Source organism: Kogia breviceps, chromosome 3 (genome assembly GCF_026419965.1).
Source record: "Kogia breviceps isolate mKogBre1 chromosome 3, mKogBre1 haplotype 1, whole genome shotgun sequence".
NCBI classification, from domain to species: Eukaryota; Metazoa; Chordata; class Mammalia; order Artiodactyla; family Physeteridae; genus Kogia; species Kogia breviceps.
The window spans coordinates 63,774,009-63,791,056 of NC_081312.1; the positions used below are offsets into that span (position 1 = coordinate 63,774,009).

The 17,048-nt window shown below is 34.3% G+C and overlaps 1 protein-coding gene across 8 annotated transcripts in view; it reads left to right on the plus strand.

Annotated features, from left to right (window-relative positions):
- RALGAPA1 (Ral GTPase activating protein catalytic subunit alpha 1) overlaps positions 1 to 15,738 on the plus strand; it is a 236,799-nt gene extending 221,061 nt beyond the window's left edge. For 4 of the 8 annotated variants that reach the window (XM_059056514.2, XM_067028578.1, XM_067028577.1 and 1 more), the window contains 3 exons: positions 4,778 to 4,902; positions 5,504 to 5,534; positions 14,376 to 15,738. In XM_059056514.2, coding sequence (XP_058912497.1) covers positions 4,778 to 4,902; positions 5,504 to 5,511 — 133 coding nt within the window. In that variant the 3' untranslated portion in view covers positions 5,512 to 5,534; positions 14,376 to 15,738. Of the gene's footprint in view, positions 1 to 4,777; positions 4,903 to 5,503; positions 5,535 to 11,419; positions 11,423 to 14,375 lie in introns of all 8 variants that reach the window. The other 4 variants (XM_067028580.1, XM_067028581.1, XM_067028582.1 and 1 more) reach the window with 2 other exon arrangements.
- Positions 15,739 to 17,048: the final 1,310 nt, after the last annotated feature.

The following is a 17,048-nucleotide window of genomic DNA, read 5'->3' on the forward strand; positions in this document are numbered from 1 at the left end:
ACACACATATACACATGTACATATACTTACGCATTTCTATTTCTTTGAGACTGGTCACAAATTACATTGGACCTAAGTATTTATACAACCTCCTGGGCATGCCATGGAATTAATGATCACAAAACTGAAAGTTTTGCCTTTTCTGACAGGAAAAGCAATTCAAAATTACATTGTATTATTAAGAAAATTATTGTGGTGAATGAAGGGTTGTTGCTTCTTTAAAAACCAAATCTACCTTTTATCTGTTCTCCCTATACATTAGTAAAGTTGAAAAAAGTGTTTCTAATTAACTGTCTGCAGTCTCTTTTCTTCATATTGTTTTTTCTCATGAGAGATCAGAGTTTTCTCTTACCAGAATAAGTCAAAAGTTCCTCTTGTACATAACATAAACAAGAAATATTATCAGAGTTCTTACACATGAACACAGGTATATTTCTTAAACTGATATTGAAAATTGTCCTAGTGGAGACAGCACCTGCTATTTACAAAGACTTGAGTCAAAGGTCAAAATAACTATTTTCATCACAGATATAGGGGGACTTTTGGGTTACTTTATATTTATATCCTTTATCTTCAACAGCCCTATGACATAAATAGGAGCAGGTTGGGGGAATCCCTATTTAACATTCAGAGAAACTGTGGCACAGAGAATTCATGCATCTCTTTCCAGGAGTGGGATGAAACTGAACCCTAGTTTCATAACAGCTGGTCTTGACACAGTGACAGGGGGCCATTATTATTTCATATGATAAGTTTAAAATCAAAAGTAGTTACTTGAATACTGATGTTAACTTCATATTAATGAAGTACAGATTGGGTTTAAACTATTTATTTATACTATAAAAATCATTTAGTTCCCTTTTCTTATTTTTAGAATGGTAATATTCCTTCCCCCCCCCTTCTATTTTTGCAGAAAGTAGAAGGAAGGAGGATTAGTGGATAATTATATTGCTGTGACTGCAGCACCTGTGTGTTATTTCTTTTGATTGGCTAGTTCTGTATTAAAGATTCCTACCAGCTAAAAGTCTCATTCATCAAATGGCTTTTTATTAGCTAGTTTTGGCTTGGGTTGTTTTAGATTTGCAACAAAAACCGTCTTAATTCAACTTAGACTTGTACTTTAAATTTTTTTCTGAATTTGTAAGTTTACCATCACCTTTTTATCATTTCACCCATTTCAGTTTTTTAAATTTCAATGCCAGTGGCAACACACAATCACAGTAGGAATATAGCTTGAGCTATCCTGTTATTAGCCATCAAGTTTGCGTATGCCACTCAATTTATAGGTACTAATAATTCTTCCCTAGAGAGCTGCCTTTTAAGGAATAAGTGTCTAACATAAGGAGATATAGGAATTAACTATTTTGGACTATGGTTACCATTGCAGATGCTAACATCACTGTTTGGAACTTTATCATCATCTCAATCACAAAAAACACCTTGTTTGTGGACTCAGAACTATTGTTTAAGTACTTAGAGTTCATTATATCTCCTTAATGTATGTTTTCCAAAGTAAAAGGGGAAAAGATGTAAGTACTGTAGATTGGGTTGCTTTCATATTGTTGTTTATTTATTTATTTGACTACATCACACTTGGAAAATTAGAATATTTAACTTTTAGAAGGTGAGTTACTGTAGTCTATAATAATTTACTAAGCTAACAGTATTTTCTGAAAATAATCCCCCAGAAGGAACCTTCAGACAGTGGGCTGCCTAATTTGTGATAACCGTTGCAGTTTTTCATTTAAATTCAACCATTAATGATTGTTTTCCTTCACTGTGCCACCTATACTTGAACTTTAAAAAATTGTTTTAGAAAGCATCATTTTCTCTAATTATGATTTTTTGCAGTTTTATTAAATACATCATGTGTTTTTATACAAAATGAAGACATTATGTCTAGATAATTTTAGTGTCTATAGCTTTATATATTCGGGTTTCTTCAGAGTTTTATGAATCTCATTTTGTATAGTGAAATAGAATTATACTTCAGAATGTATCTTTAAGAACCTAGGGGCAGGACAGGAATAAAGATGCAGACATAGAGAATGGACTTGAGGACACAGGGAGGGGGAAGGGTAAGCTGGGACGACATGAGAGAATGGCATGGACATATATACACTACAAAATGTAAAATAGCTAGCTAGTGGGAAGCAGCCGCATGGCACAGGGAGATCAGCTGGGTGTTTTGTGACCACCTAGAGGGGTGGGAGAGGGAGAGTGGGAGGGAGACACAAGAGGGAGGGGATATGGGGATATATGTATATGTATAACTGATTCACTTTGTTATACAGCAGAAACTAACACAACAATGTAAAGCAATTATACTCCAATAAAGATGTTAAAATTTTTTTTTAAATAAAAAAATAAATGTATGTTCTTTAGATGTTCATTTCTTGCTCTAATCTTCTTGCTTTAGAAATATTAAATTTGCTTTCTCTCTGCCTAATTTTTGTGTAAACTCTAAATATAAGGTAAAGTAAAATATTTCATTTATAGGCCCTCTGAAAGTAGAGCATTTTAAAAGCAGGTAGGTGTCTCCACCCTACTTTTCATGAAGCATTTTACCCATTCAAGCAGACTTTTAAAAACAGCTTGTTTTGATAGCAGACTGTTCTCCTGTGGGCCTTCAGCCTTTGCTTCCTGGCAGCACCTTTGGTGCGAAAAGAGAGTGATCAATTGGGAGACTATCAGTGCCAGCATGCATAGAGTGATAAGTTAACACACCACTGGGAATTTCTAGGGCCCACCAAGATACTTCACTTCTAATGTGCTAACAAGCTCATTTTTCTACCTCTTGCCTCTTCAGTTATTTTTTTTCTCAGAAGAGCTTAGAAGTTGAGTGCATCAGGCATAATGAAAAGCTCTGTAGGAGGGAGAAGCAATAACCCCATTTTTCCCTTTTCAGCCAAATAGAAAATTAGTTTCTGGTAATACACAAAGGCCAGTATTTTTTGTACAAGGGGCACTGCTGTGAATCAAAGGACTCTATTAACTGCAGAAAATTCGGCAGCTGTGAATCTCCCCCAATGAAAAAAGTACTTTCCAACAAGTTGTGAGATATGTGGTATTATTTAGATTGAACCATCAGTTTCATCCCCTTTCATTTATAACCATATACCCTCTTTTAAAAGTGTGCTATATTACTTTTCTGTGTTAACACTCAAAAACATCTATATGATCCTTCCGTAAAATCCTTTCAATATAGCATCTTGTCCTGTTGCTACCCATTTCAGGAGTAAAATTCTTTTGAAGTTCAACCCCAGAATTGGATTGCCAGGAATTGGAATTAAGAGTATTTCAATATTTGATACATAAAATAAATTGTAGTATAAGAAGAGATTACTCAAGTCATTTAGGTGGCAAAAGACATCACAGTCTAAGTCAAGTGCATAATGAATATAGACTTACCTTTAACTCTTCGTTTTTTTTTTTCCTTAATCAATAATCTTTTGTAAATATAACTGGCTATGGTATCTCCCACTGAATTAACATTTTAAATTATCTTCCTCTCAAAATTTTTTCTTGGTCTTGATTGTAGACTCGATCTACAATCTCTGGAACTAAAGGACTACAACAATTGAATTGCAATTTTAAAAAGAGAATAATGAATTTTGAGGGTAAAATATTAAAATGGGTTTTGGAGAAAATTCAATGAATAAAGAAGAACCAATAAGCAAATTTTTATTATCCTTTACACTTAGTTAAATGTCTTAGGTAAAGCCTGTCAACATAGCACACTGAGTACAGCTGGAAAACTTTTAGAAGTTGTAGAAGAAAGGTTAACTGATTTCTCAGTTCAGGAACTATGCGACATGAAGTCAGCATGTGAGATTTTCCTGATAATTGTATGTTGCTGCCTGCTGCTCTACATTTTGACAGCCATTTCCATAGTTGCTTTCATGAACAACAGAAATATTCTCTCTCTTTCTCGCACTCTCTGTGCTAACAGCACAATCAGGCCTGCTGAAACAGGAAGCCTGGAGTGGGCTGTTCAAAAGCAACAACACTTCAAGGTACTGGTTGCTTGTCAATAATATCAGAGAAGAAAATGTGGTGAGAGGGAAGTACAGTATTTTTCTGTCAGTGTCAGTGCCCTGTAGATGCTTTGTTAGACAGTATGTAGGAGTCCTGTGGACTCTCTGCAAATATTCCTGCTTGTTTCAGTGTTATAATTGACTAGGTATTTTTTCCTGACGTACAGATTCAGCTGTGTATTTATCTTAACTGCATGGAGTTAAGTTCGAGGATTACAGCAACAGTAGTCTTCCATTCAAAGTGAGAACAATTGTTGGGAAAATGCAGGGGTTTTAGAAAAAGATGATATGCAGGAATTTTTCACAATAAATTATTACAAATGAAAAACAGAATTTCAGACATAGTATTTTAAGCATTATAATATTTATCGCGTGGCTTTTCAGAGTACACCTGCAGATTGAAGCTGATTAACAAGATCAGCCCTAGGCTGACCTGATAGCAGTTGAATCCTTTCCCAAGTAAACTGTTACCTTTCTTTCTTCCAACAGTTTACTATTAATTATTTTCTAGTAAATGTCTTCCTGTTAAGCTGCCAGGTATAGTGGTATCCTGAAGAGTAAACTTATGTTAAAAGCTACATTTTTTTCTCTTCAAAATGCCGTACTTTTAATGATATGCAAGAATAATTAATATTTATTAAGAAGTAATGGCTTAGCAGTGATAGTAGTCCTTTTTGATACGATCTGTTCTTTCCCAATGTATGCTGCATTTAAGTTCATCCTTAACTGAAGGAAATCAGCTATGAGGAGAGAGCGCGATATCTGCAAACGATTGTCCAGCACCATTTAGAACCAACGACATTTGAAGATTTTGCAGCACAGGTTTTTTCTCCAGCTCCCTACCATCATTTACCATCTGATGCCGGTAAGATTAAAAGCAAGTATTAGTTACTGTTCATTATTGGAACTTGAAATGCAATACCCTTTTGTTCCAAAAACCTCTTAAAATAATGGAAAACTTGCTTGAATAAACTTCCAGTCATTGAAATATAAATATTCTTCATCATTATTTTCATATTTGGCCTGTAAATTTGATTTATACTTTCTTTTACCTAAATACAGTTCCTTTAAAAGTCAACAGTCTTCATAAAAGCACATACACTACATTTTATCTGAGCTAATGGGCAGTAACTATTGTGTTTCACAGAATCATTACTGAAGTATCTGCAAAAGAAATACAAGTTGAGCAGGCACTCTCAACTTCCGAGGATCAAATTTTATGGCCAAGAATATTGCCTTATCATCTCTAATTTTACAAATAAAGTTAAAATAATTGGTCTAGATTTAGAAGTACTTAGCAGAGTAAATTATTTTGTAATATTTAAAGATTATAAGAGGGTACTGCATTTTTACAATTAACTAATTTTGAAGAAATCAGTAAGAAAATAAATGACTCATGGCCTTCCTATTCTGTAATTCTTTGCACTCCTTATGATTGTTTCATTTATTTTATTTTCCCTCTTTAGATCATTAAATATCAGTTCTGTTTATCTGAAGGTAAGACAAAGTGTCAAACAAAACACCCTTTGTTCTTCCCCCATTTCCTTTTTTAAAAATTAGCAAGCACTAAGCTTGTAACTCAGTTAATAAGCAAACTTAACACTGCCCTGGTTCATACTAAACATTTCAGAAATTGTCACTAAATTTCTTCCAGAATTATACTTACTAACTTAGGTCTGCATGAAACACTAACACTGGTTCTGGGATAAAGATAACTAATAATAGAACCCTTGGTTGAAGTTAGTTACACCTTGTTGTATTGACCTTTTTGTTTCTCAGCATGAAAATGTAGTACTACTGACCTGAAATGGTGTGTCTTCGTATCTTGTAATGTGTTGCATTGTTATTGGGTATCTTAACTCATCAAATAGTTTTTCTGTTGTGTGCCTCACACCATACTAGGCACCTGAAATACAAAGATGACTGTTTCAATGATGTTCAAGGGAAGCAGGAAAAGAGAATATACTTGAAGTTCATCTTAATAAGCCTTCAGATTCCCTTCATATTATATAAGCTTTCTTTATATTAAGTAGTTTAAGAGGCACAGTACTCCTTTACTGGCCTAATTTGCTTGCAAAAAAAATTACTGTAATTCTCAGTTAAAGTCGATGAAACTAAAGCTTCCATTCCTGTCACTGTTTAATTGGCCATTATAAAAATAATTTTACAAAAAAACTTGGAGCCCTTTCAATTAATTATATAAAAGACCTAGCAAAGAGAAAATTATATTAGACTGGGTTGACACTATCTCAAATTACTCAGCTCGGCATAAGAAAGATGGTAAAAGAAAGAGACTAAAAATAAATTAATGAACAACAAAATAAAAACTAGTTAAGTATACCTGGACATTTCATTTTTAATAATAGAGAATATCTGATAAAATATCAAACATTATTAAAATAGACATGAATAACACTTTTGTGTACCATACATAGAGTTGAGCCATAAATTTCACAAATGAAAAATATTGATAATAAGGCCACGTTCAGACTAACTTTTCCCCTTAAATGTATAAAGACTGTCAGTTTTCATATTGTAGCTGTTTACTAGCTGGAGTCCTCCATGTTCCTCTTCTTAATGTTCTTAGATTTTGCATATTATCCTGCACATTTGGCCAGATGTATAACGTGGGAAGTAAGTAGTATTGTCACTTTCTGAGACATTAGGTGAAGAATGATACAGCAGCCAAGGCAAGCCTCTTCGGTTAATTTTTTTAAATTGTCTTTGCCTTTAGGAACTGTTAGAAACATGCACTTGAATTTTTTAAAAGGTGTTTTACAACACTGTAAATAACTTTTCCAATATTACTTAATACATTTTTATGGGTTTTTTGCAGACTTTAATAGTTATGAAAGATAAAAAGTTTTATCAATGGTTTTCAATTCAGCACAATAATATAAAAAGGAAGTCTTTACTCCTTTACAGTAGCAAAAACATTATACCTGAAGAATGATTTTTTATTCCAGTCATCTCAGATTTTGATTTTCCTGTCACAAACCAACCCATAAATGTAGAAGTCCCTTTAAAGTTGTAAGTAAAAGTTGAGAGAGAACACATGAAACAGGCCATGTAATAGCCATATGGACCTGACTTATGATTTACAAAAATTACATAAGTGTGAAGATTTTTAGGTTCATTATTACTTTTTAACATGATGATAAAATTGATTTGCCCCATTGAGATTTAGATCATTAAATATCAGTTCTGTTTATCTGAAGGTAAGACAAAGTGTCAAACAAAACACCCTTTGTTCTTCCCTCATTTCCTTTTAACTTGTAATCTAGAATCAGCCGCAATTGAGAATCAACTTTAGATATCCCATGCATACCCCATCCATGTAAATTAATACTAATCAATACTAACGCAGTAAATTGAAATTATATTTTAAAGGAATACCAGTATGATAATCATATAAAGGATATAATCTATTCTTTCTAACCAAACCTATAATATAATACTATTCAGTGGGGTAGTGGAAAAATACTGTTTTAAGTTTGGCTTAAAACTTAACTTGGCTCAAGCTTATTTAAAACCTACTTCCTGGTTAACAGTAATGTATCAACTGTGATGACATTGAAATCCAATGGGGATTCTTCTAGATAATTTTTAGTATTATTTAAATAGATACGAAAAACATTTTTGGTATATCATAGTTGATCTGTAAATTTCATAACTGTATTTTCTCAAAATGGACTCTGTCTGTGGCAGTAGACTGATACTTAAGGGAAATTGTTTTTATCCCTAAGGTCACTGAGGGAGATATCGTGATGTCACACTTTGTTGATCTTCCATAACTACATTAAAACATTATTAGATTTTTCATGTCCTTTATTTTAAAAAAAATTACAGGAAAAAGATCCCTTTATCTTTGTCAGGCACGTGTGTGGAAAATATCAAAAGTTTTACTGTGACCTTCTTTTTTTAACATTCATGAACACCTCTCCTCTGACTCTAAACTTTAAAATGAAATTACTCCTCTTCTTGGCCAGATTATATTGGCAGTTCAAAATCTAGATATTTTTCCCTAATGTCATGTTGTCTTTTCAAATCAAGTTGTTTTTTTCCTCCCCCTCCAATTCTTTTTTTTTAAATAAAAGAAAAATCTAGAATGCCAACAAGAAGAAACAGGATCCTGTCTTACTGCAAGTGCACAGTAAATATTAAGTTATCTTTCTTATTAAAAATACACACATAGGGCTTCCCTGGTGGCGCAGTGGTTGAGAATCCGCCTGACGATGCAGGGGATACGGGTTCGTGCCCCGGTCCGGGAAGATCCCACGTGCCGCGGAGCGGCTGGGCCCGTGAGCCATGGCCGCTGAGCCTGCGCATCCGGAGCCTGTGCCCCGCAACGGGAGAGGCCACAACAGTGAGAGGCCCGCATACCACAAAAACCACAAAAAAAAAAAAAAAACACACATAGAACAAATATGTGGATACCAAGGGGGAAAGGGGTGGGGTAGGAGGAATTGGGAGATTGCAATTGCCATGTATACACTATTGATACTATGTATAAAATAGATAACTAACGAGAACATACTGTATGGCACAGGGAACTCTGCTTAATGCACTGTGGTGACCTAAATGGGAAGGAAATCCAAAAAAGAGTGGGGATATATGTACATGCATAGCTGATGCATTTTGCTGTACAGTAGAAATGCACACAACATTGTAAAGCAACTATACTCCAATAAAAATTAATTTTTTTAAAAAAAGGGACGAGGAGGAAAAGGGAATGTGCAGAGCCAGACACAGCAATTTTGGAAAAAGGGAAAAGACAGCTGTTGAGGAGGGAGCCTGGTCTATCCACACCACACTTAAGAGCGGCCAACAGTAAGGGGTGGGGACACCCTAAACAGCGCAGTGAGCCTTCGGGTCCAGCACAAATGTGTGTGCTGCCAGCAACAGAGAAAGTGTATGTATAGCAAAATATATAGATAGATAGATAGATAGATAGATAATACACCCAGTTTTTTTCCAGTATTATGTCTTTTTACTATCATCAGCCATAAGTGTTTTTCAGTGCCATTATGTAGCATATTTAGAACTACCGCTAATACTCTATTAGTTGAGCTAGTACGTACCTCTCTTTGGATTTGTTTCTCTACAAATTAAGTTAGAGATTTTAGTATCAATACTTTAAAAATTAAAGGGGTGACTGGTATTTAACTCCCTCTATATATGCACATGTGTATACATATACATATATATACACACACATGTGCATATACATGTACAGTTGACCCTTGAACAGCATGGGTTTGAACTGCACAGGTCTACTTAAACATGCATTTTTTTTCAACAGTATATATAACAGTACTACACAATTTGAGATTGGTTGAATCCATGGATGCAGAACCATAGATACAGAGGAACCAGAACCACCTATAGGGAGGAACTGCATGTGTGGAGGGCTGACTATAAGTTATAGGCACATTATATAGAGGGTTGGCACCCCTAGCCCCTACATTCAAGGGTCCACTGTATACATACATAAATATATGTATACATACATACCACTTTGTATAATTACCTTTAGAAAGCATATAGGTTCCTATCTAAGTAAATCTTCTAAAAATTAGTAATCAGATTCATATATTTCTGTGTCATCAAAATAAGAGATAATCTAACAGTGATTTTGAAGACCTAGAGTAGTGTCTAATCTTCCTTAATTCTAACCTGTTTTGCTGTTAATTCACAAAATCTGTATTGCCACATGTAGATGAGATAGTATTATGATTGTCAGGTCCATCTCTTTGAATCTTTGAATGGAATGAATCATCAAAATTTAGCCATTAAACTATTCTCCTTTTCCCAGGCTTTGAAGTGATCTGGAAGAAAAGATTGTAGCTCTTCAGAAGATAGTTATTTTATATATATCCTAAATATTATTTGTAAATGCCAGTAGAAAATGTTTCCTTCAACATATAACATAAGCTATAAGTTTGTTTACAGTGTTTTTAAAAACAAATGTTTTTTAAAATAAATAATCATATTTATTTATTACTAGGTTAGCCTGAAATTATAAGCAGCCGAATGTGTTCTCTTTTCAGTATTTTAAACTTAGAAATTTGGCTTGTATGTTGTTGACCAAGAAGCATATAATATTAATCTTAAATAAAGTCCATTAACCTTTTATAACAATAATTACTAGGTTCAGTTTTCATATAGAGCATTCATTCAGATGTAAAATTTGTGTAATGAAAATAGCGATTACTGAGTGCCAGGCAGTGTGCTAAGTACTACACATGCATCCTCTCACTGAATCTTCATGGCAATTCTATGAGACAAAAACAAAAAAACCTTACCAACAGTTACCTGGTAAAGTCTGACTTCAGAGTACTTGAAGTAATATAGTTACTCATTTAGTCTAAATATTTTCAGTCCCTTCTCGATATTGAGAGAGGAGAGAAATTGCCCAGTAACCTGTCATATTTGCAAATTAGAAATTGTTAAAAATTTTTATTTTGAAGGTTCTACTTTTCCACCCATTGAAAAATCATTTTTTATTATGTATTTATTTTTAGTATAGTTTTAGGGTTGCCGTGGGAAAACTATGGGCTTTGCAATCAGACTGATCTGGATTTAAATCCTAGCTCTGCTATTTCTTATCTGCATGAACTCAAGTGAATTAATCTGTCCTAAACCCAGTTTTCCCATTTGTAAGGAGATAAAATATGACAAGCTGAGACTGATATGTTCTAAGTCTGCAATAATGGTAGTTCTTGAATATCTTGAAACCTCATGTTTGCCTGTGTTTCTGTACTGTTTTATTTTAAATTATGTGTTACTTTATGACATTCAGTGGTGCACCCACACTAATCTTAATCACTTATCAACTCCTTTAACAATATTAAAGCAGTAAGATTATTTGGGTAATCTGTCCTTTAATGTAAGGTTATGTTTTATAGGCATATTAACATAAAAGTGGATATTCTTTATTTTCCCCCAAACTAAACAGTTACGTTGTGTTCTCCACATTTTAACAATTGATGTTTTGTAAGTGGTCATTTTCTTCAAAAATATTTCTAGTTTCTATACCTTCTTTTCTAATCCTCATCTTTTTTGATCTGAAGTCTATTAATGTTTGCTCTTATCGTAGTTTTATTATATAGCTACATTTATTGTATACCTGCTGTGTGCCAGGATCTTTGCATATGTAGGCATTCATTCCCCACAACTTTGCAAAATATCTAGTATTGTCTCTGTTTTACAAATAAGAAAACTGTCTCAGGTTAGTTTGCCCAATATCCAGCATCTAGTAACATGACAGACTTGTCATGGGTCTGTCTAACCCATGCTCTTTCTAAGATGACGCTGCCTCTTAGTTCAGTGTTAATTAGAATTGCTTTCAAAGTCACAATATTTTTAAAGGCTGTATTTAGTAGGTCCAGTAACTTTAGCCATTTTAAAGTGGTCATACCTGTCAGCAAGTAGTATAATCAAAGCCACAATAAATAACAATGCATTTAGTTCCCTTTTACAATCTTTATAGATCCTCAAAGTCATATTCATCATGTTATTTGTAATAATAGCTCATAGTAATCAATGTACAATATATGAATCAATTATTCCATCAGTATACAGACAACAGTCTGTGTGAGTACTGTAAAAATGTTATTAATAGATACTGTATGTAAAACATAGGAGCCCATACTTTTAAACTTTATATTTGAGAGGATATATTATCAATAGAAATAAATCAATATTCTTTATGACTCAGGTGATATAAACCAATACTTAGGCAGAATAGGATGTGAAATGAAGTGTTAAGTATCATATTATTCTTTAAATCTAAAATTGAGATCTATCCACCATAAATTATTTATAGAGTTTGAGTATGCTGAGTATTTATCACAAACATCATTTGCTAAAACATGAGGCGGTACTGTATACCACACACACTAAAAAGCCTGATTTGACTCAGTTGACTGAAAGGGAGTTTCACCTTGAAGGCGGTAAGGGAGACATAGAGGAATTGCTGTTTTTGAGGAAAATATTCTTTGAATTTGGTGTACTCTAAAGCAGTGTTCTGTAATAAAACTTTCTATGATGATGGAAATGTTCTATATCTGCACTGTCCAGTATGGTTGCCACTAACCACATGTGACTGCTAAACAACTTAAATGTGGCCACTGCACCAAGGAGCCAAATTTTTAATTTTTATTTAATTTTTTTTTGCATTTATTTATAATATTTAATTTTAATTTAATTAACTGTGATGTGGCTGTGGCTACCATGTTGGACAGTACAGCCCTAGAGATTTTATGACTGAGTGGTTAGCATAACATGCCACCAGTACAATGAACACTTTAAAAGGTAGATGTTTAAAGAATCTCTCATAGACTTTTTTTCTTTTCTTTTTTTCCTGTTTGAACTTGTTTTGTTAGTGGGTAAGTATAACATTTGAATTTACAATGCATTTGTCCATTGTGAAACCTCATCACCCTAATGCATTGCATGCCCGATTGTATTTCATAATAAAAACCTGATTACTGTCTTCTCTACTCTTCTGTTAACACTTGTAAAATTCTGCACTTTGTCGCTCATATTTGTTATCTATCTTCTCTTTTGTTTTCTCACTTCTGCTCGCTACTCCATTTCTTCATTCACAACAAAGAAAGAAATGCAGTGATAGTTCTCTTCCTCCCAAAACCTCCACTAGAAAACATTGGCCATCTCAAGGTAAACAGCCATGGGAAGGCCTCTCATGACTGGCCGGGGATAGAGTATATGCATCACCAGCAAAGCATGAGCTACTGCTCTTCACCTTCATTCTGCCATCCATCTGCAGGGCTTCCCTAAAAAGGTCCGTGGATTCATCTTCTCCTCTAGGTTTTCCAGTATGGGCCCAGTATGAACCAACTCAGATCTTCAGGAAGAGTAAAGGTGGACAGAAATACATGTCCTTCTTGTATTTTGAAGGTCAACCTCATTTCAATTAGAAAAGAGAATGTTGGAGAAGTTACTTTGAAAAGGAGGGCAATTTACCTGGATTAGGATTAGTGATAAAATGTTTTTTCCTTGACAATATATGTTTGTTCTTAAGTATAATATTTGGCCTTAAAAACTTCTAAGTATTCTACAGAGATACATTCTTAATTTCCTAAGACATCTCAGTAGGATCTGTACCCCTTATTGAACAGTTTTATGTTTCCTTATAAATATTCCTGACTTCAGTTTAAGCACAAATGTTTCATTATATGGAAATAGTTGTATAAGTATTCCCAAGCTCGAAGTGTCAGTGTGGTGCCACACTGGTTAACAAATATGCCAAAAGTTTCCCTACAGAGTTAGGAGCTGTGTAAGTTTAAGCCTGCAACCTGTATGACATGTCTTTGTTTGTGACACTCGTAAAGATAATTTTTATGTACATAAGACCAAGGAAATCTGGATTAAAATGCCTCAAAATATACAGAATTTTAAAAATTTCGTTATTCTGTTATATTTTCAGATTTTTTGTTTTTTTGAAGGATTTTTAATTTTTCATGTAATTTCTTATTCATGAAATATTTGAGAGCCTACAGTGTGCAAAGTTCTGTAGTATTGCTGTGAATTAGAGAATCATAACTCAGAAATAAAGTACAAAGTTGAAGAACTACTTTGTAAATAAATGATATGAAGAATTTTCCAACTTCAACTTGTTTCACTTCTTTCAAATTTTTATATCTTACTAATTCTACTGGTTATCTACTTGCTATGAATAGATAGTGTAACTGCAAAAGTTTAAGAAAACAAAAGCATTACTTGTCAATTCTAAGTTGAGACACTTTGAGAGATCAGTTTGTCTGTTTTGACTGACTTTCAGATGAGAGTTCTTGTCCCCCTCCTTCTCCAGGGAATTTATCTTGCTCCTTCTTAAAAGCATATTGAACTACCTAGCATGTATAATGGTCTCATACTGCTAAGTTCCTCTTTGGAAACGTTTGGTGCTGTTTTGTTTTCAGGTTTGAGCAATGAAGGCCCTTTTCTTGGTTATACCCTGTACCCTAGAGATAGGAATTGGTCCTTCTCACCTGCTTCTTAAGCCCTTACGTGCATGCTAACGGTGCTTTGGATCCCTGTCCTTTCTGTCCCAAAGATTTTTGCCTCCCATTGCTTTTTCTGGGGAGCTCTCTGGTTCGTTCTGGCTCTGGAAATAATGATTGGTGCTTTCTTGCTAATATGATGACATGAGCCACCAGATCACTGTCGTAACAAGCAAGTTTGGGGCTTGCTCTTTCCTCTCAAAAGACCTCACTAAGGGTTGGGATCCATGCTGCAGATCTGTAGCAGAAAAGTTATTTCTTACAGGATGAGTGGCTGGATGACTTGCACTAATGCTCTTGCTGTTTCCCACAGGCTTCTACCCAGAGATTCTACCCAGTGAAACTCCCACAGCAACGCAGGTAGACGGGGCGGACCTGGCCTCACCAATGTCTCCTCGAACTAGCAAAAGCCGCATGTCCATGAAGCTGCGTCGTTCCTCTGGCTCAGCCAATAAATCCTAAGGAGACAGCAGCCCAGCAGTGATCAGCAGTAGCCACCTTAGCATGAACATAGCGTTAACCCTTTTAGGCTTCGTGTTTGCCATAACATGCATGTTCCTTCCTGAACATTTATTTTAGAAAACACTGGATTTAAGTAACTTGTAACTTAGTATTTTAGATTTGGGTTGTTTATTCGGTTGATGTACCCCCCCCCCCAGACTCCAAGCTGCCGTGTGGGGGGCGGGGGGAGGGAGTTTTATTCTACACCCTTTACCTTCCCTAGATAATTATGTCTAAGTAGTTTTACTTTTAATTTCATAATTAACTTTGAGCCAAAATATAATTGGACAGATAGTCTCATTATTTTATTTATCGTGCCCCATTACAACTTTATGGCTCAGTAAATATATAATTTTTTTTAATAAATGTACATCTTTAAGTTTAAGCATTTGTAAAGTTGTAGCAATAGTTGCAGATCTGTTAATACACAGGATGTGTATGGATTATTTATGTTATCAAAATAAACCACTTAAAATAAATGGTCTTTTAGTATCTCAAGTTCCAGCTGAAATAATTTTAGCATTAACTTTTTCTTCCCAAAGCAATGTCTCATTTCTTGGCTGTGCAGGTGATGCCATGACATATCTAAAAACCAGAAAAATCACTGTGCTGAACTTTGATTCATGTTTAGCTTCCACATATTTTTCTAATGTTTTGCTTTTTAAATGGTATCACTGTTAAATGCCATTTCTGTTTTGAGATTGTGGCCCCTTATTGGCTGCTGGATCCTGGTATATCTATGTTCTTTCTTAAGTACCAAAAAGGGAGGAATGGGGTGGGGTGGGTAGGAAAAGAGAAAAGAAGGAGAAAACTTTTCTGACATAAGTGTGTGGCTTAAATTATGTGTATTATTGTCAAAGAAGAGGGAACATGACCCAGGAGTCTAAATTAATCTAATATTGTTAATACTGAACTTGCACATGCGGGTTGGTATACAGTCCACCCTCCAGAAGTATTTTCCTACAGTAGATAAGCTGCTCACATTTTGTTTTGAACGGGCATCTCCTAAGGAAATGTAGCATGACATTGGTACTAACTGCATGTGTAAATACATCATACTGGCAAACTATAAAATATAAATTATGTATCATCATTCATGTAGTATCTACAAATTTGTAACAGTGGAAAAAAGATGGTATTTAATAATACAATAAAAATATTCTTATCATTTCGTGCCCATGAGTGTTGATCTGTCTTTTTTGTATTTTGTCTTTTATATTTTTTTCAGAGTTAAGCAGGGCTGTGTGATTAATGGAGAGATATAAAGCATAAACCTAAGTTATCTTAGCTCATCATGAAAAATGAATTTTAATTCCCTTCTCAGGATATACCCCACCTTATTTCTCAGAGATCCTACCACAGTCATTAAAACTACAGGAAAATTTCCGCCTTCATAAGGGCTCTCCAGAAACTTCCCCCAATGCACTTGGTTAAAGCATCAATTTATCTCACCCTCATGCTTCTTGGATTTGTTAAATTTTACTTTTTTTGGTAATATACATTCAGGAACAAAACTTTTTACAGACAGTTTCTATAGCAGGCTTTCAGAGTTCCTGTGCACTTAAATTTTGGATTGCCTTATAAATAAAAACAAATTCCTATGAAACTACGTAGAAAATAAACTAAAAAAGTCCCGTGAAAGCTTATATAAAGGATAAACATGGATAGAGAGAGTCCCCGGGAACAAGATTAAACAATATAGACAGTTTCCCACAACCAAGGTGAAGAATTGCAAAAAAGATAAAGTAACTATTTACACATTTCTATAGTACTTTCATTTTTAAAAAAATAAACAGCTAATGGTTTGGTGATATGTTACAAAATGGAGTGAAAATACCAACTTAAAAATACGGAAGTTGATTAGCACAGTTAACGTTTTATTCATCTTCAGATAAACTACTAGCTTTTTGAAAAAGAAGAAAATATTTAAAATATATTTTCTGTTGACATTTTTGGGTGGTAAAGTATCTTTAATATTTAAAGAATAGTACATATTCTTTGCCTTTTGGAGCTCAGTCTATGCAGCCATACTTCATAGTATATATACTATATAAGGAAAATTTCCCATTTTATTTCTGCACCATTACATTCATTTACAAAATATAATTTCTCCTGTCTGTATTCTTTCTAAATGGGTCAGTAAGATTATAAAGCAGGATACTGGTTTGGGGGAGATAAGAAGTGAGGCTTTTAAAAATAGGCTGTGTTCAATGGGATTCTTAAGACAAACACAGAACACAACAAAGCACCAGCTATGTACATTTATTTGGTGGTAAGCATCTTACAAATATGGGCTATCTGTCAAGCAATATTCAGCCAGTGTCCCAAACTGGCTGTTAGGGCATAGGTACAGAATGTATGCTAAATATGGTAATACAAAAATTCAAACCCAGGTTGCAGCTGAAATGAAAATATTGAATATTGAATGAATTGCCATTCATTTCCATAGCGGATTAGAAGTATTAACATCTTCTTTAAGCTGAAC